Below are 20,061 nucleotides of genomic sequence, written 5' to 3' on the forward strand. Positions count from 1 at the left end.
TTGATCATTCGGGGCTGATTTCTTCAGATTTGGGACTGTCATAAACTGTCATAACAGGCTGAAAACAGGGCAGCACCATTGGCATTAGCATTTGTTGCTTATACTCCATTCCGGTTGTGCTATTTGATGCCCGTATGCGGTCTACATGATGCCTAGTGCCTTGGGAATGTATGCACATGATTATGCCATGATTTTGGCTTGAAATATTGGCTGATTTGGGACTGTTATTTACTGTTATATAGTGATGGAAACATGGCAGCCACACTTGGCATTGGCATTTGATGCTTATACTCTACTCTGGTTACCTTATTTGATGCCCGTATGCGGTCTACTTCCTACCCGGATGTATTGGGGATGTATGCATTTGGTTTGACCATGATTTTGGCTTGAATTCGGGGCTGAAATCTACTGTTTAGAACAGTAAATACATGCTGGAATAACAGTGGGCTGAAGGTACTTTACAGGCTTTGGCACTTACCTACCGATACCGGATGTATGCTTTGAGCTTTGGCATGATGTCTCTGACATTTGGGGACGGCTTGGAGCATATGTATGAGATTATGGGATGCTTTTGAGTTTCGCATTAGCTCCGTCTTCACTGACATTTGGACCGACTTGGCATGCTCGTGGACCGCCTATGCCTCATGTCTCTGCTTGACAGTTAGGCTTTTGCATTACATGCTTTGGTTCGTGACATATGCTATTTGGTTCGTGTATGCCATACCAACATTTGGAGCTTGGATTTGGATGTATTTGAGCATCCCCGACTTACTTGATCATTGATCTTGGTTGCTATTTGGATATCATTGAGTTGACCGAGAGCTTATTTGGGCTTATGTATTGCTTCATGGTTAATACGACCGGTGCTTCATGTATGTCATGCTCTCTTGGATGCGCTTGATGCATTGATAGGGTCACTTATCACTGGTGCTTTCTCTTGGGTTATTTGAGCTTCTGAGCTCGCTTTGTACGCCTTTTGTGCCAGTGGGAGCATTTTACATGCTTGCTTGACCTTTGACAGTTGCATGCTATTGGAGCACTTACATGTATTTGGAGCAGTTTATGTCTTGAGCAGCTACATACGCATTGAGACTTTGGGATCATACTCCGATCTTTATGGATATGCATTGATGTACTCTTGGTTCACAGGATGCTTATGAGCTGAGTCTCATATTTGGATCTTTCTCTTTGAGCAGACACCTATTTGTGTCAGGTTTTGGCAGTTACAGGAACACTTTGCCTAGAGTGTCTGGGGGTGTGCCTTTCACTGGTAGATGTTATTTTGACATGCTTCGGTGTTGAGCTCATGTTCTTTTCACTGTCATTGGCCTTGCTTATGTCCGTTTCATGCCGGCTTTGGACCTAGCATTGTTTGCTTGACATTGGATCCTATTTTGGGACAGTTTGCTCTCTAGATTGCATACCTGCAATTTATTACAGCAAGCAGTTATTGGTGGACTGAGGTATACTTTTCATGCTGAAATATCCTGATTTGGTGTACCACACCTAGTACTAAGTGGGCAGCAACTTTTGGCACACTTTGCTCGCCCTTTGGACCCCGTTTTGGTCATTTTTGGGCAGTTTCTGCAGTAAAACAGCAAGCAGTTTTTGGACTGTTTGGGCATTTCCAGCCTGCATAATGGCGTCATCTTCGAATGATAGTGCCATCTTTAACATTACAAAGTTGGATGGTACCAACTACTCTTACTGGAAGAGTCAAATTTGGCAGGTCTTGGTGCAGAAATCTCAGATTAAGCCACTTCGGTTGAGTGGGGAGCAGCCTGAAACTATGGACAATGACGACTGGCTTGAACTTGATGAGCTATGCAAGTCCATGATTGTATTGTCTCTCACTGAACAGGTACATTATAATGTATTTGAGGAAGCACAGAGTGCATGGGATCTATGGAATAAGATCAAGAATCTTTATGATAAGAAAAGTCCGGCAAGTTAGATGTACTGGTTGAAGCAGCTTATGGATCTGCGCATGAAGGATAATGCGACTATGTCTGCTCACTTGAGCCAGTTCCATGCTATACTGAAGAACCTGACTTCGCAAGATATCACCTTTGGAGAGGAAGTAACTCCTCTTTTCTTGCTTGGGACTTTGAATGAGTCATGGGATGTTTTCCGTACTGCTCTTTGTGCCTCTAGTGCTACTCTAAAATTGGCAGATGTTGAGAGTGCTCTTCTTTAGGAAGAGGTGAATCGCAAAAACTTGGATGCCTCTTGTGGTAGTCATGCTTTGACAGTTAGAGGCAGGAATGACAGGAATGATCGTGGTAATAACCGTGGTCGTGACTCGCAGAAGGGTCGGTCTAAATCTCCTGGCAAGTCGCGTAGTAAGTCGCGTGGGCGCAATGCAAATGTCACTTGTCATCATTGTGGGAAAAAGGGCCATATTAGACCACTGTGTCATGAGTTGCGCAATGAGAAGCGCAAGGATAAGGGGAAAGATAAAGTGCATGAGAAGTCCTCTGATCGCAGCATAGTACCTGCGAAGTCCAGCGTCAAGATTGAGGAAATTAATGTCACGCAGACTGAGGAGTCCGATGGTGGTGATGAGTTTATACTTGCAGCTAGTTCTTCTAATGCTTCACACTTGATTGAGACATCTAGTATGTATGCACAGTGCTGGTTATTGGATTCTGGAGCATCCTTCCATGTGACGCCTTACCGTGAGTGGTTCCACTCTTACCGCACTATATCTGGTTCAGTCAGACTTGGAGACGACAGGTCTCTTGACATTGTGGGCATGGGTGATATTCAGTTGCAGTTTTCCACTGGCAGTTCATTTTTGCTTAGGGATGTACGTCATGTACCTGCGCTTACACGCAGTCTTATGTCTGCAGGACAGCTGGATGATGCAGGATTTCATGTATGTTTTGGGGATTCTGCCTGGAAGATTACTCGTGGTAGACTTGTGCTTGCTAGAGGCGCCAAGTCTGGCAGCCTCTATCCTCTTGTTGTATCTGGGTCCTCAGTTGACCATGTTTTGGTAGTGGGTTCTATCCCACATGTATCACTTTGGCATGCTCGTTTAGGGCACATGTCTTTGAAGGGAATGAATATGTTATCTAGTTTGCAGTATCTTCCGCCTTTGGATTATGCATGTTTTGACTCGTGTGATCATTGTCTTTATGGTAAGCAGAATATGTCTACGCATAAGAAATCGGGTAGGCCACGCATGAGTGAGCCCTTAGCATTGGTGCATTCCGATGTTTGTGGGCCTATGCCTTGCATGTCTATGGGTGGCGCGAAGTACTTCGTTACCTTCATTGATGATTTTTCTAGGAAAGTGTGGGCTTATCCCATAAAGCAGAAGTTCGATGTCTTGGCAGTTTTTCAGAGATGGCTTGCTCTTGTTGAGAACCAGACTGGGTGTAGGCTGAAATGCCTTAGGACATATAATGGGGGAGAATATGTCTCGCATGCTTTTGAGCAGTTTTGTGATGACAGGGGTATTAAGCGTCAGTTGACCGCCCCTTACACCCCACCCCAGAATGGTTTGGCTGAGCGCATGAACAGGACTATTCAGGAGCGTGTGCGTTCTATGCTTAGCCATGCAGGCCTACCCGAGAGTTTTTGGGCTGAGGTAGTTAGTACGGCAGTGCATGTCATAAACCGATCGCCTTCCAGTGGATTGGATTTCCATGTTGCAGAGGAAGTTTGGGCTGGTAAGCCACCCTCTTATGCGCATCTCCGTGTCTTTGGATGTGAGGCATTCTGCCATGTGCCCAAGGACAAGAGGAGAAAATTGGATCCAAAGAGCATTAAATGCATATTCGTTGGCTATGGTGAGTCAGGAGAGATGGGCTATCGCCTATGGGATCCGCAGGCGTGGAAAATAGTACGCAGCCATGATGTCGTCTTCCATGAAGACAAGATGCACAGGCAGCCTAAGAAGGTGGTTGAGATCCGCAGAGTGATCTTTCAGGAGGAGCCTAGAGCTCCAGCACAGCCAGTAGTACAGCCTACAGTAGTTCCTCCACAGGGCCAGGGTGTTGGACAGACAGTTAGACAGGCAGTAGAGCGTGCGGTGAGACGGTCTGCTAGAGACAGACGCCCACCTGACAGATTTCAGCCCTCTATGCATTATGTTTTGGTTACGGATGCAGGAGAGCCTTTCACTTATGATGAGGCTATGCGCAGGGGTGACAGTCACTCCTGGGAGAGGGCTATGCAGTCTGAGATAGACTCCCTGCATAAGAATGAGACTTGGGATTTGGTTGCCTTGCCTAAGGGCAAGAAGGCTTTGCCATGTAAGTGGGTGTACAAGCTGAAAAGTACCCCTGGACACCCCAAGCCGGCATACAAGGCTAGATTGGTAGCAAAGGATTTTAAGCAGGAACATGGTGTGGACTTTGATGAGGTCTTCTCTCCTGTGGTTAAGATGACCACCCTGCGCTTAGTCTTGGCTTTGGTTGCACAGCTTGACTTAGATCTATATCAGATGGATGTCAAGACGGCTTTTCTACATGGGGACTTGCATGATGAGATCTATATGGATCAGCCTAAGGGCTTTGCCGAACCTGGCAGGGAGCACCTAGTGTGCAAGTTGAAGAAGAGCTTGTATGGCTTGAAGCAGGCACCTAGGGAATGGTATCATAAGTTTGATGCCTTTATGCAGTCACAGGGCTACAGCAGGAGTGCTATGGATCTGTGTCTTTACACGAAGAAAGCCCGTGATGGCAATTTGCTTATCTTAGTACTCTATGTTGATGATATCCTGATAGCAGGGAAAGCTCATGATGAGCTAGATGCTCTTAAATCTCAGCTGAAGAAGAGCTTTGAGATGAAGGATTTGGGACATGCCTCACATATACTTGGGATGCGCATTAAGCGCGATAGGCATCAGGGGCTTTTGTATCTCTCACAGCGGGAGTACATTCATAAAGTCCTTGAGCGCTTCCGCATGCAGGACGTAAAGCCTATTGGCTGTCCATTACCTTCTTATGTGAAGGTATCACAGGCCGATTGTCCGCAGACAGATGAGTAGAGGGCCGAGATGGCCAAGATCCCTTATGCTTCAGCCGTGGGCAGTTTAAATGTATGCCATGATAGTCACTCGTCCAGATATTGCGCATGCAGTTGGTGTTGTGGCACGCTATATGGCTACACCTGGCAGCACACATTGGGATGCCGTGAAGGGTATCATGAGGTACCTGAAGGGCACAACAGATATGTGTATTTGCTATGGCAGCCAGGATACAGGGGTCGTGGGGTACACTGACTCCGATTATGCAGGACATGCAGATAGTAGGAAGTCCACTTCTGGCTATGTATTCACCTATGCTGGAGGGGCTGTCTCTTGGATGTCCAGGGTTCAGAAGTGTACGGCTTTGTCTACCACTGAGGCCGAGTATGTTACAGCCACTGAGGCTTGCAAGGAGGCCATATGGTTAGGCCGTCTAGTTGCTGACCTTGGGATTGATGCTATACCTACACTGCATTCGGATTCTATGAGTGCCATTCAGTTGGCTAAGAATCCGGTCTTCCATGCGAAGACGAAACACATTGAGGTGAGGTATCACTTCATACGTGGTGTCGTGGAGGACAAGTCTGTTGACCTTGTCAAGATCTCCACTAACGAGAATCCTGCAGATCTACTCACGAAGAGCCTCACTACTGAGCGCTTTGCCTTCCATAGGAGGTTGATGGGCGTTGGATGAGATGTCGCCTTTCCTCATCCCTTGTACCTATGTACATTTGTACTGTCTTTTCTTTTTTCTTTTCTCTCTCACTAGGGCAGATTCGCCTTTAAGTGGGAGGTTGTTGGGGGTAAAGGCGCCTCCGCTGTGCCGCCCCGTGTATTACTACACTGACAGTACCCGCCACTGCACACTGCAGGTGGCGGGCGCCCGTCATGTCACTTTATTCTTTATTCTTTTAGTGACAGTTTGAATAAAGGAAGGCCCGGTCACACATTGTGACTGTTGGAGTTTCCATTTCTTGTCTCTCTTTTCTTGCTCTTGCTCTCCCGCCATAGCTCGCGTGCAAGCTTCGATCCTTCTCACCTTTCATCCTCTTCTCGTTGTTTTTCCTCATTCCTCTCTCTTTATTCATTAGCCTTGTGTGGCTTGTGTTTGCCTTACCACGGTCTTCATGCCTCTATCCTTTGCACTTATGATATGTCTTTCACCATCTTATGTGATGTTGGTTTGCTTCACGTCTCTTCTTCTATGCCCATCATGTATCCATTGACATCATTTAATAACAATGACATTATGGTCTTGGACTTTACATGGTCTGGTTTAATGCTTGTTCATCTTGTTGATCTTTTATTGTTGGTGTTGATGGTCATATTAGGAAAAGAGGAGGCTTTTAATTTCTCATCAATAGTCTATCATTACCATCTAGTCCATTCTAACCTTGAAAATTTCTTTCTTCCAAGCCTACACTGCATTACTTTCATTGGACCAATATTGAAATTATAGCCTCAAAATTGAACTTACAACAAGAACTTCAAAATGAAGATGAAACCTGAACGATCTCCCTTAGAATATGGCTAAAATATTTTTTTAAATAGATCTGAATCTTTTACTATATGGGATCTTTAGATATTGATCGATGCTTCTATTGGAATGGCATGGAAAGATTGCGAAATTATATTGGCCTATTCTATCACTTTATAAATAAGAATAATAACCAAGACAAAATTGCACCAATACATAAAGATATACAAACTACACCCTACATATTTCTTGAATAAGAAAATGATAGAAATTAGCATTTGGGCTTCAAGAAAATGGTATAGGAATTCATGTCATATAATAAATATCCAAGAACAATTGTTACCTTGAATATTCTAATATGTAAGGACTCCATAAGGGATGATCCATAACTTGTATATCAAGAAAACAACCTTTCTCTTGAAGCCTATAAGCTCTTTTATGTTAGACCATACATAAGCATAAGGACTAAGGTTTTAAAGTAGTAATTTGAGTCCACACACACACACACACACACACACACACACACACACACACACACACACACACACACACACACACACACACACACACACACACACACACACACACACGCATGCACGCACGCACGCACCTGCACATGCACGCACACGCGCACGTGCATGCGCACACGCACACGCACGCACGCACGCATGCACACGTGCACCTGCACATGCACGCACACGCGCACGCGCACATGACACGCACACGCGCACGCGCGCGCGTGCACACACACACGCACACACACATCTAAAGTTTTTTAGTATTAAAATAACCCACATGTGTTACTTATAATGATAATAAAATCAAACTATTCCCATAGAATCTAGTTTTAATGGGTTCCTTCCCTCTTCTCTTTTTTTTGTAAGTACTTGTTATGATGAGATATGAGTGCACCTAGTATTAATGAACACAAGTTAATTACTTAATTTTCTCTATGTATCATCTCATTCACATCGATCTTTGTTTATATCTCTCTTAAACCTTTACATGAATGTTTCCTTCCTTATACTTCTTTCAAACTATGTTTCACCCTTTTGATTTGTAGTTCATTGCTTAGACAAAAATGGAGAATGACTAGGTTCAAAGTCAAGTTTAGTTCTCATGGAAAATTTCTTTGATTATGTAGAAAAGAGGTTGGATAGGTACATGTTTGTATAAGGTTTTTTGGAATGATATAATGTTTTTACTTTGTTCATGTAGTCAAACATATTTTTCTATATCTCTTTGTTAGTTTTTGCATCAATTTCTTGCATGCCCTTTTCTTGATAATACTTTTAGAGAGACACCATATGTAGGAGTTCCAATAGTCACAATGTGTGATCAGCCTTCCCTTATTCAATAATCACTGAAAGAAAGAGAGCAAGAGATAGAGACACCATTTGTGGGAACTCCGACAATCACAATGTGCGATTGGCCTTCTTGACTATTGAATAAGGGAAGGTTGATCACACATTGTGACTATTGGAGTTCCCAACAAGAAACTATTGAATAAGGGAAGACCGGTCACACATTGTGACTATTGGAGTTCTCGCATATGGTGTCTCTCTTTCTTGTTCTCTTCTATTTTTTTCTACCAAATGAACCAAATACAATATATGATATAGGATAATGCAATAAATGATCAAATGATCAACATAGCTAATGCATTACCCCCTAACTCTAATAACTTGGAGAGTGTCATATTGACTCTTTAGCATGCTATAATTGGCTTTATGTTCCTTGCAATTTGTAGAGGGTATACTTTTGGAAAGTCAATAAATCTAGCTATCAAAGATGTTCCAAATGAAAATGGGCTAAACAAAACCCATCCTATATTAAAATACATGAGACATTCTTTACTTTTTGTAGGGATGAGTGATATGACAAATTTGTTGTGTCTCAAGGTCTTCCTTCCAATTCTTTACGCCATTTAAGAGGTCTTTCATGTTATACAAAGCTTTAATGGATTTTGCAAATGCAAAATCATGGTTCTAATACCAAGTCTTATTTACAAGGATACATGTATAGATAACATTGACATATCAATAGAATAAACATAATTCAATGTGGAAGTGGATGAGGATTGTGAAGGAGAGGGGTTTTGACACTGCCACACAATTACCAACCATATTTCATGTTGAAATTGACTACCTATGAATTGCAATGTTCCTCATTCTTTTTTCCTTCACGAGCTCTCGAGCAAGCCTTACATGATTAAAAACAAAAAAGGAGAAAATGTTGAGTATTCCTATTATATTCAAAGGTTTGTTTTTAATTAAGGGTTATGAGGACTAGTACCTTGTAAGGGCCTCTTTATTTGTTCCTTGGCTAGGTTGTGGAATATATTGTCCTGTGCTAACATCAACATTTGTAACTTGATTGTCGAGAAGATTAGTGCCAATTTCATACAATTTTTGCATGTTTTGATCAGTTGGATTATCCAATTTTGATACATCTTCAGGTAGATTGGTAGCCTGCCATGTTAGAAACCATAAGCTATAAAACATATTAAGAAGCATAAGCCATGAAACATGTTCTTAAAATTTTCGGAAATGGTTTGCTATTCTATGGGCTTACAATAGTTTCCAAGAAAGTTGATCTTAATCCACATATATGTGTAGCATATTTAATAGAAAGAGATGCTAAGGTCAATGCATAATTTACACACACAAATACTAAGGTTGATGCAAAGGCTACACATGGAAACATGAATGATCTTGTTCAAAAGCTGCACTTTTATGATGCCCTGAGCATTCAATTTTCTATGCCTTTTTGAATCATCTGATATTTTCTCCAAAATTATAGACTTTTTATTAACATGTCTAAGAACTATTAGGGAATGTTGGGAAAGGTAGCTTAAAAGTCTCTTAGAACTCTCCCATGTGTGTACTATCTACCTCAATCGTCAAAATATATTCGTGCGTGGACCAAGTTATGCTTTGAGAAGCAAAATGTGGCATATCTTGGTGGAATGGATTTATTAGAAACATAAATAATATAACATACTCCTTTGAGGCAAAACATATTGGTGACCATAACCTTAGTATGCCTAAGACTCATCGATTTTGCTTCATATGGATTAAAAACAACAATGAAATAATTCATCTTTTCCCAATAGAAATACACCCCTTCTTAATGCACATGTTAGGCACTTATGTGCACGTGCACATAGACACACATAATTTCTTTAATTGGTATATTATGTATATTTACATGAGTATACTTACAGTGAGTTTAATCATGTAGGTTGAAATTATGATTATGTTTTTTACAACTTTAACCACTAGTCGAGGTTGGAAAATAATAAAGGTGTAATATGCTTGCTCACTTCAAAATTAGCATTTGTAGTTGCAAGTAGAGGGTTCACCTCCACCTACTTTTGGCTCATGACATGGGTAAGTATGGTCTAAAGTGTAGTCCAAGTTATGTATGGTAAAGTTGATGTGTTTGATATCCTATCTCTCTCTCTCTCTCTCTCTCTCTCTCTCTCTCTCTCTCTCTCTCTCCTCTCCTTTTTCTCTTTCCCTCTCTCCCCTTTCTCTCTTGAGTGAGAGTAAGCACATTTCCCATAGAACATGCCCTACCTATAGCCAAAAGGGTGTTTTCTTTCTAGCATGCATCATATTATGCAAAATTCATCGTGGAGCTTGTGAAGAATAGAAAGAAATGAGCATGTAAACCCATGTAGGTGGATCCAAATGATTTCACATTAACACTTAAAGTGAAGACACTTTGGTGCATATGGAGAGGGATAGGAAAGCATGGAGTTGCTCACATTTCCATGCTATATTTCTCACACTTCATGAGTGGATCGCTTTGTTTGCAACTAAAATAACAAACATTGATAGTGCTTAGCCATATAGTTGAAATAGTGTCTAAGATTGGGGGTACTAAGCAAGTTTCATTTTCAAACATATGAAGCTAGGCCATCTTTTAGAGTTTGGGACTTTAGATGCCTTGAATGCTAGGAGTGATCTCCTCTACAAAGAAATGATCACACAAGTTGCATGGCATCATGTAGGAGCCCTTGTGTTATCTTTGGACTTGTCTAATGTGCATGTGATGGCTTATCTTTGTACAAGGTAGAACTATACTTTGAATTAGCTCTTGTGGGTGTGCTTTCTATGTTTACTTTGCATTCTTTTTTATGATGTGTTGAGTGTTCATCTTATGAGTAGAAATAAATATAATGCATTCTTTTTTATCATGTGATGACTATTTTATGTAATGAGTAGAAATCAATATACTTCATTATTTTTCATAATGCGCTTAGTTTACTTTGTATTCTTGCTACATTTAGCAACATGTATTTTCTTAGACACATTGTTTTGATATTATGCATGCTACTTCTAGCTTCCAAAAGGAGTATGAGTCAACACATTACAAACTTGAGAAACCATAGGGCACTAGTCCCTTAGTGCTATTGCATCATTTTTGTCATAGTTAAAACATGATTCAATAGTACTTGCCTGTATTCGTAAGTAATTGCCTCGACATTCAAGTGTTTGAAAAACAACTGATAAGTTGAAGTCCACCATATCTGCACTTCCATCCAAACACATGTCCACTAAAGGAACTTGTCCATCTTTGAAAATCCATGAGAGTGCCCCCCAATGGCTTACTTCTTGTGCTTCATAGGATATAGACCTTGTGCCAGTACCCAATGATAACACTAAGAAGTTTCGATAGTCCTTATTTACAAAGAAAAAGCTATGTGAGTTGATTGACATGATCATTAAAAGCAGAGTACACAACACCAACAAGAATATGGAATTCTCATTCTTATTAACAAAATAAAATATAGGATATAACTAGTAACAAATCTATGATGTAAGTAAATGTGGTTAAATTAAGCTTACTCAAAGCACTCTCCATGATGAGCATAATGCAAAATCTAATTTTCTAACCATTTTTTCATAAGAACAGATCACCAATCTTCAACAACTTGCTCATCCAACTCAATTTGGATGAGCACATTTTTGTTTTGAAGTAAGCATTGATTATTTTGTGTGAAGAAAGAAATGCTTCAAGTAAACTTTGATTAATTTGGGTAAATTTTATACAAATGCAAAGGTTTCAAAAGGTGAGAAAGCCTTGGATGTATCCTTGTTTCTCATTAATGAGGAAATGCTTAACATTTTGAAAGCTTAGATATTATTACAGACCTTTGATGTAAGTTAAGAATTGGTGGATGGAAATTGACCTTTGAGGTCAAAATTACGATCTCTAAACAAAAGGTGATTCACCTTTTTTGTTTAATATGTTGCTTCAATCCCATCTATAACTAGTCAAGTCCATGAAATTTTCGAAGGATGAAGCCAAGGAGGGTATGCCTTAAGGGAGTCTAGGAAAAATTTAGATTTTAAAAGTTAGGATGATGGCCTCAACATCTTTAATCTATATCCCCCATGCTCTTGTCTTTTGCCAAAAGTTGTTGTAGGTTAGTTGATGTGGTATTTGAATGCCTAAATGCAACACATTGTAATAAAGGTTGTAGCATTCCAAATTGAAGTAAGGTCTTTGAATGAGTTTCTCATGTTGTGCTTTAGGAAATGAAGAGATCATGCAATTGGAAAATCCATGGGACACTTTTTCTTTCAAACTCTTCCAAATTTCATTGAACAGCCTTTTTTATGGAGTATATTGGAGCATCCTCAATACAATAAGTTGCCTTTTGATAATTGTCTTCCATTTGGTAGATAAAGGTGCATTCAAATTAAACATCTAAAGGTAATAAAAACATTTATATGTCCAAAGAAGCATAAATACAATGGAATGGAAAAATATTAAGAAGATGTCATGCTCTAAGGCAAGGTGAATGCACTAGGGCTTTCTCTAGACCATCAACACTCAAAAAGGTACAATGACTTGTCATCATGCAACCAATATCCCTTATGTAAGGTAAATGGACTAGTCATTATGCAACCAATATCCCTTATATAGACCTAATTGCTATGCAAACATCATACGAAACAATGGCTTGTATTTGTATTGTATTGGCCTTGACAAATCATTTTGGAGCTATAAAATAGTGGAACAAAGCTATAAGAACTCTATTTGCTTGCATATAAAAATGATATGAATGGAAAGCATAGAAACAAATTTTATCTTAGTCTTGAGTGGGTCATAGTTTTAACTTCTTAAGATTTGGTGTTAAATAACACATGAATTTTTTTGTGAAAAGTCCAAACTATGGCTCAAAATTGGCTTTATTCTTTCAAGAGTAGTACAAAAGTAGAAAATGGTGGAGATGTGGAGTTGTTTCTTTGCTAGAGGAAGGTTTTAGTTTATGAAATTATGGTTCTCCTTCAGAAAAAACAAGAATGGTTGAATCCTTTCTAGTTGTAATAAAATTTGCATAGAAACAACAATTGGCTAGAATATGTTTTGTATATGGAAAATTCTTGCTAGGCTCATAATTACTTTTCTATTGAGTTTGAGGTCAATAACAAACTATGGCATGCTACCATCAACATACAATTCAATTAACCTACATTGAAGGTATAGCATGTTAAAAGTGTGGTGTTTCTCATCATATGGTACTCAAAAAAGACATTGTGTTTCATGGGAAACAACTCAAGTGAATATGACCTAAAGGGCCAGCATTTTGGAATGTAGATCTAATATTTGAACAATGTAGAGCTTCAAGAAATGATTAACTAACACTGATACAGACAATTCCACACATAAAACAAAGGCATTACATAAATTTAAAATTTTAAAAGTGTTCATGATTTGGACTCATGATTCGAGTGATCTAATTTATATATATTAGCATGCCATTAAGAGGAGAAAGTCAAAAGATGAATAGTTTGGGTCATACATTTGTGGAACACTAATGATCTACAACACTTACTTTATCCTTCATGTGCTTGCAAAATTGATCGTTCCCTTTGTAGACCTCCTTGAGCACATGAATTATGGAAAGATATGTCTAGATGCAAAGGAAAGAGGGGATAAGAACAAGTTGAAATAGCTGTGCACATGTTATGATGAATGAATTTCATTGAGCATGAGGAAAATCATGTTTTGACTAGATAACACATGTGAGGCATAGAAATCATTGAATAATTTCTTTAAGATGTTGACTCAAGTTCAAAGACTCAAAAATCTAGCAAAAGTCAAGTACTCTTACAGGGTTGTTCTCTGCTATGGCTCCATCCACAAGATTGTAATCTCTATGATTGTTGGAAGAGTCTTGAGTTTGAAAGAAATGGGGAGGGAAATAAATTGGAGCAGCTGAGGTACCCCTACTAACATCCCTAAGGTATGCATCTTTTAGAGAATCTTCTTTGGCCTGCAAAACCATCAAATGTGTACCATGATCAATGTTTTTGAAAGCCCTATTATAAGTAGTTAGAAGGTTAGATACTTGCACTTATTTTATAAATCTAGGGTTGTTGCAAGGAGTCTGTCACCTAAAACCATTTTATGCAACTAATGATCAGCTTGACAATGTAATGTACCCTCTAGCCTCTGATTTCTAATCGTAATGGTTATCCAATATAATACGTGGTTGTCCATCCAACAATTTACGTTGCCTTTCTAACTCCAAAACAAAGGGATGAAATTGTAAATGGCACTTGGGATGATTTTTTAACAATAGTTTAAGAAAAATTCTAATTATATTTTTCCAATGGCATGTCCTAATGCAACAAACGTAATGAAGGTTTTCAATGATTTTTAAGCACTTAAAGGATAATAGAATTTATCAAGAAGAAAGCAATGAACATGGTAGATCTTGTGTTAAGTGGTGATCTCACTAGGTGGTATTATATTTATGTGATTGGCTATGGGATTGAATCAAATAATAATTGAAAATAATATAACTATTACTTCATTACAAAAATATGGTTAGAACACAAAAATGTTAAATCATGAGAGTTACATTAGAGTACCTCAGTTGTTGAGAAGAAAACTGGCTGCATTAGCTTTATATCAAAGCTTGGAACCAAAAGCTCTGTAATGGCATCACTCATCTTCAAATCGTGCAGTTGGTTTGCTAAAATATCCTCCAAATTTGTTGGTGAGTATTTAGGACCAGTCAACATCTTAAGTACCTCTTCTGTTGAGCCAATGATTCTACGCCTAATACACATCACATGTTGTTTAACAAATGATTATATTAATTAATGATCACAATTGCATTCCTCTCTCATAAGTTCTAAGGTTGAAAAATAAAATGTGTAATTTGAGCATGCCATTATAATGACACTCTTTCATTAGAATATGTATTCCAAAGTGATTGTTAGAGGTAGAATTTCTTGATATACATTTAGAAACTTACTAACTATATGAACACAAAATATGTAAAGTTGCTACCATAAACATATTTACTTCACATTAAGCTATGGATGAACAAATCCCCTGCATGCATGCTAATTTGAACCACAATTAAATGCACCAAAAGATAATTACAATTGATAAATGATGGATATGTTTAAATAACGCTGTAAAACATTCATGTTATTTATTGCTATCCCAATGGAACAAGCACTGTCTTATGAAACTCACGCTAATTTAAAAGATACTACAAGTATCACAACTTGTTAAATGTTTTGGGGCCTTACGACTGTTGTGGGAAGACCAACTTGGCAAATTCAAGATAGAATGATGTGACATCTTTTGCTCTATACAAAGGATTTCTTGATGCATCCGGGGAGCTAAGCATTGTTGCAATGATGCCTCCGGTGCTAGTACCAGCAACTACATCAAAGTAGCTTGCTATTCTAGCATCTGGTCCATCTAGTTCCTGCACATTTTTAATTTGTTATGGCCATGCCATGTAGTGATGAAGGTTTGGTCTCTCGAGGGACACCAAAGCTTTTTAAATTCAAAATCTAATTAAGTACACTACCACTAAAAATAATAATATGACTTTATTAATGTTAGAAAAAACATGCTACTCTATAAATAAACAAGCTTGGCCTTTTTATCCATGACAACATGTCATTATAAATGGTTTGAAATTGCTCTCTTAGTACACCCTAGACTTTTTGTCTCTATGAGCATGTTGTTAGTTTGGGAAGCTTTCATCTGAATGGAAGAGAAATATTGAAATATTGACATTTTGCAATTAATTTTGTTAGGGTGGCCTTTAATCAAGCTACTAAGCACTAGATGTTGGGCACAAACATGTTTCGAATAAAATGTCTGTTTATTTGGGGAAAAGAAGTTAGATACATGTGCATGTCAACATGCCCAAAGGTGCAGAACACTGCTAAGGCATTGTTGTTCTTGTTTGTTTCTAGAAGATGAACCAAGGTCATGATGCAAGATATTCAACATGTTAGCAAGAACAACCCCAGGAATCTAGAATTGAAATGATGTTTTAGTTTCAAAGATTGGCAAGAAAATACTTCACAAAAAACCCCAAGGTCTTAAAGAGTTCAGATTGTTATTTGCAGCAACAAAATCGCATGGCTCGCATATAGGTAGTTCTATTTCCAAACAAGATAGTTTGTATTACGCTAATTGTAATAAAATATTAAGCAATGCATAGGAAAGTTAATGCTCAAAAGTAAGCAAGCTCTAGCGAATTTATATGACTTGATCGTTTTGAAATTACTAATAGATTTACGTAATGAATACTTGTATGGTACTAATTAGTGTAATTAACAATATTATGACACCAGATTTAAAGAGATGATGTGCTATAATCACTTCTTATTTACAAGGTTATGAAAAGTGAGACAATTGAGAGGGCGCGATTATCTTAGCTAACTCTAAGAAGGGGTCTATACAGATCTAATTGGATTATCTCAAAGGGAAGCACAATATATAAGTTTCTATTGCTAACTATACGTGACAGTAATAAATGCAGAGATAGCATACTTGTAATTGCTCTTCGAGAAATTCAAGAATTGCAGCAGGGATGACGCCTCTGACGCCTCCTCCGTCGATGCTCAGAATGCAGGTCCTCCTGCCAGGCTCCCCCTGAAAATGGAATTTGTCGGCAGGACTGTAATTGGTATTGGTATTGGTATTTGTATCACTCACACTAATTATCTCAGCCATCCGGTCGATTGGTAGATCCCAAGCGGCCAATTTATATTATGATCAGTGAGTTATACAGTATAGATTTATAATCAGTCACCCTGACGATATACGTCGAATGATCGGTGTGTACTAACTATATCATAAGATTAGTCGATCAAGATGATCGGTCGAGTGATCAGTATGTGATGTTATAATATTAGATCATGATCAGCCAATGATCAGACCCATTCGCTAATCGCTTGAATTTATACATGCGATGCGATCAGCAGTTTGTTGGTGGGCGGTGATCAGGATTAGCATTGACTGATTTTAAAGCTAATAATACTGAATAATTGTGAGACGATCAACAATATTAATGATAACCCAACAGCGACAATTCTTGATGATGTACTAAATCAGGGAAATTTTGAATAAATTACGACATCCGAATGTGCATACGAGTAATAAATACAGACAAGGAACCCTAATTACAAATATAGGTCACGTCGATAACCCAACAGCGACAAAATTAAATATAATGTAAATCGGGAAGTTTTTAAATAAATTGCGACATCAGAATACATGAATGTAATCAAGCTTATACGCCGATGATAACTTGTAGTGATATATAATTACCCTACAATCGCTCGTCAGCCTGTCGATCATCCTTGCGTGCAGCCAAGCGTAGCTCGATCGACCTGTTAATTTGATTGTATTGAAAAGCAAGCTATCGGCCGCTCATGAATATGATCCATATTAATACTTTGCCGCATGCTTCAGCCAACATCAATTATCAATGATCACACAGAATTTTCGCACTTATCGGCGAAGTATACAAGTCGAATTCTGATCGGGTTATAACGTCCGAACGTTTCCAAGAGGTTAACGTAATTAGGGTTTTAATTAAAATCTGTCGACAGTAACGTTATGATCTTCCATTCTGATCACAGTGACCACCTCAATCTCCAACGGCGGATGAATATGGTGATAACTTTGCGCGCGGATCTGGTTAAAGTACGTCAATGTATCGACACTGTACCTGCTCTTGATGCTCAGATTCATAGTACCGTTAAAACTAACAATTTGGATCGGGTTTTCCAACAAGGTGAAAACCTCACAAAATCCTTCCTTACAAGCATCACCGATTGAGATGTATTAGAAAATATTTACAGCCTTGCAGTAAGAAGGCAAGAGCTATGTAACTTGGAGCAAATCACCCTAATTCTATCTCTTTGGACTTGGCTTTCAACGAGCGTAATACTTCTAGACAGAATTTCACAAAACGATCCATTGGATCTAATTTATACAACCAAGGCTTCCCTTTGTAGACTAAGTGGTTCTTATTGTCCCAAATCTTTTTCAAAAGAGGAGCCTGATCGCATACCAAGGTTCGAATAGAGTGAGAGACATACTACCTTTCCAGCCTAGTAGGGCCATCTTCCAAGAAATGAAATCATGAATTTGACCACGAGAGAACTAGTCTTGTACATTAAACCAGATCCTTTTGCTTTGGGGGTAGTCCCAGGAAAGAGGAAATAAATTCACTTCAAATCCTTTGCAGAGTGGACAGACAACTATAACTTGCGGATAGACAACTATTACTTGCTTCATCTTCCTATGATATCTTTGGTAGGAAACTTAACCCGTGCTCCTCTCCTATGAATAGATTGAACCTCATAAAGGGAATTGCTTTCCAAGTATAAATGACCAGAGATCTGAGCTTTTGAATTGACAACATATGATGATGTCTAACCCAGAAGAAATGAGGCTTAACAATCCAATCCTTTGCTTGCAGATAAGGTAGAGTCCTCAAGTTAGCCACCTTGATGCCTCCCACTGAAAATTGATTTCAACTGAAGTCAACTTGATAAAGGGGGGATGAGGGTCATTCCACCTTGATTTTGGAAAATAGATCAATATGCTAGTTCAATTCTTTATTTTTAAGTGAGTACTTACCTTGCACTTCATTTATGAGGAGCCAATCTAAATGCCTTTGATCCCAAAGGTCCACCCCATTGTAGATTGGACTTGCCTGGTTGGTTGCGGTAAAGATAAAGGGCCACACACAAGTTTAAATGGGTTGGTCAAAGGGGGCCACCTAATGATTTCATTCTCTCTCTCTCTCTCTCTCTCATAGATTATCAATGTCTCTCATGATCCAAACATCCATGTGCAACTTGATTTTTTCTCCTTGCATAGATAAAACAAGAACAAGGTGATTTCTGGGTGCAAGTCTTTATTGACATTGACTCTTTCTCCCATGTTTGTTTGTGTCTGCGTGTGTGTGTCTCTCTCTGCCAATGCATTTGCAACCAGAAATCAGTCATCATAGAAAGCATTGTTGTCGATTCATCTTCATTATCTCCCACTCCACCTTTGGCCCTTGTCTCTTTGTGCCATAGTAATATGAGACCATACTCTGCAACATCCAACTGAAAGTGCTTCCATTAAACTTCTGCCTTGATTCCCATAGAAATGCCATATGAAACAGAGACAAATAATGGCATCTTCTCTCCATCACCCCATGATCCCATCAATGATGCAAGTCCAAAGACTATCTCGATGTTGGCACACAATTGTCTATAAGAGCTTGGACCACAAGTTTCACATTGATATGCTTTTTACAAACTTTACTAACAGTGTTTTCTGTCATAGGGCATGCACTAGACCTCTGTCTTGATAGCCTTGATGAAGATGATAGTGACAATGATGAATCATTTGTTCTTCAACTAATCCCACGATCGTGGTCGATGTCAAGAGCCACCAAACATTGTTGGACGTAGCAACCACTAGTGTCATGGTATGTTAATTAACTACAATTATCCATTACTTGGTGGAATTACTATGTCTCTTTTGTGCACGTCAATGATGCAAGGTTTCACGAAGTATTTCACTTTCCAATGGCATTGTTCGACATTGTGTGCTCTCTAGTTTAGAATGAACTATGCAAGGTTGCATCCCTATAGCTCTATGCAAGGTTCTTGGTAGAATTGTCTCTATGGAGTGTAAAGTAGCCATTGCAATTCTTCGTCTTGCATTGGGCATGTGATGCATTGATGTCTCTGAACACTTTAGCTATGGGTGGCTGATCCCCAGTCTCCAAAATTATCCTAGACTTTGTAGTCTCATTGGGACACAATGGCCGTCACTTGCTCCAGTGGCCTCAAATAGAATCAATGTTGTCCAAGGTGAAAGAGGGATTCAAAGCTCTGCATGGGTTTCCAAATTGTTGTGACACAATTGATGCCACCCACTTCAATTTAGACCTCCAATTGTTGGAAAGTGGTTTGGATTGGTACAACAAACATGGCTACTACATCATGATTGTGCAAGGGATTTTGGATGCTGACATGGTTTTTCTTCACATTAATGTTGGGTGGCCTGGTTGTGCCATCACAATTATCCTCAAGCTCCTCTTGCTCCATTCCATCAAGGGAAAAATTTCTCTTTGACATCTTGAAACACTGCAAAAATAAGAATTATAAAAGTGTACTCATTACTTAAAAAAAAAAGAATAATTTAATTTTATGCAAAAAACCTAATCCCTAATGTGTGAGACACAAGTTTAATGGAAGGCACTATATAGCAACACAATTTAATTTATGTATCATATGACAACAGCCCAACAAAG

The 20,061-nt window shown here is 39.0% G+C and overlaps 1 protein-coding gene across 3 annotated transcripts; it reads right to left on the reverse strand.

The window, feature by feature from the left end:
- Positions 1-8,273: 8,273 nt before the first annotated feature.
- On the reverse strand, positions 8,274-17,205 carry LOC148020691 (patatin-like protein 2). 3 transcript variants are annotated; one of them, XM_087699432.1, is made up of 9 exons: positions 17,067-17,205; positions 16,287-16,388; positions 15,023-15,204; positions 14,351-14,540; positions 13,588-13,749; positions 13,309-13,386; positions 10,922-11,143; positions 8,751-8,926; positions 8,274-8,657 (listed from the first exon to the last, which is right to left on the reverse strand). In XM_087699432.1, exons 1-9 carry the CDS (start codon positions 17,094-17,096, stop codon positions 8,600-8,602), a joined length of 1,200 nt encoding a protein of 399 aa, XP_087555558.1. In that variant the 5' UTR covers positions 17,097-17,205; the 3' UTR covers positions 8,274-8,599. The 3 variants fall into 3 exon arrangements, with proteins under 3 accessions (XP_087555558.1, XP_087555559.1, XP_087555556.1); XM_087699430.1 differs by lacking the exon at positions 17,067-17,205 and having other exon boundaries at positions 8,275-8,657; positions 16,287-16,912; XM_087699433.1 differs by lacking the exons at positions 13,309-13,386; positions 17,067-17,205 and having other exon boundaries at positions 16,287-16,914.
- Positions 17,206-20,061: the final 2,856 nt, after the last annotated feature.

The sequence above is a fragment of the Lygodium microphyllum genome, chromosome 18, assembly GCF_053477565.2.
Source record: "Lygodium microphyllum isolate KBCC chromosome 18, Lygodium_microphyllum_v1.1.10, whole genome shotgun sequence".
Classification (NCBI taxonomy): Eukaryota; Viridiplantae; Streptophyta; class Polypodiopsida; order Schizaeales; family Lygodiaceae; genus Lygodium; species Lygodium microphyllum.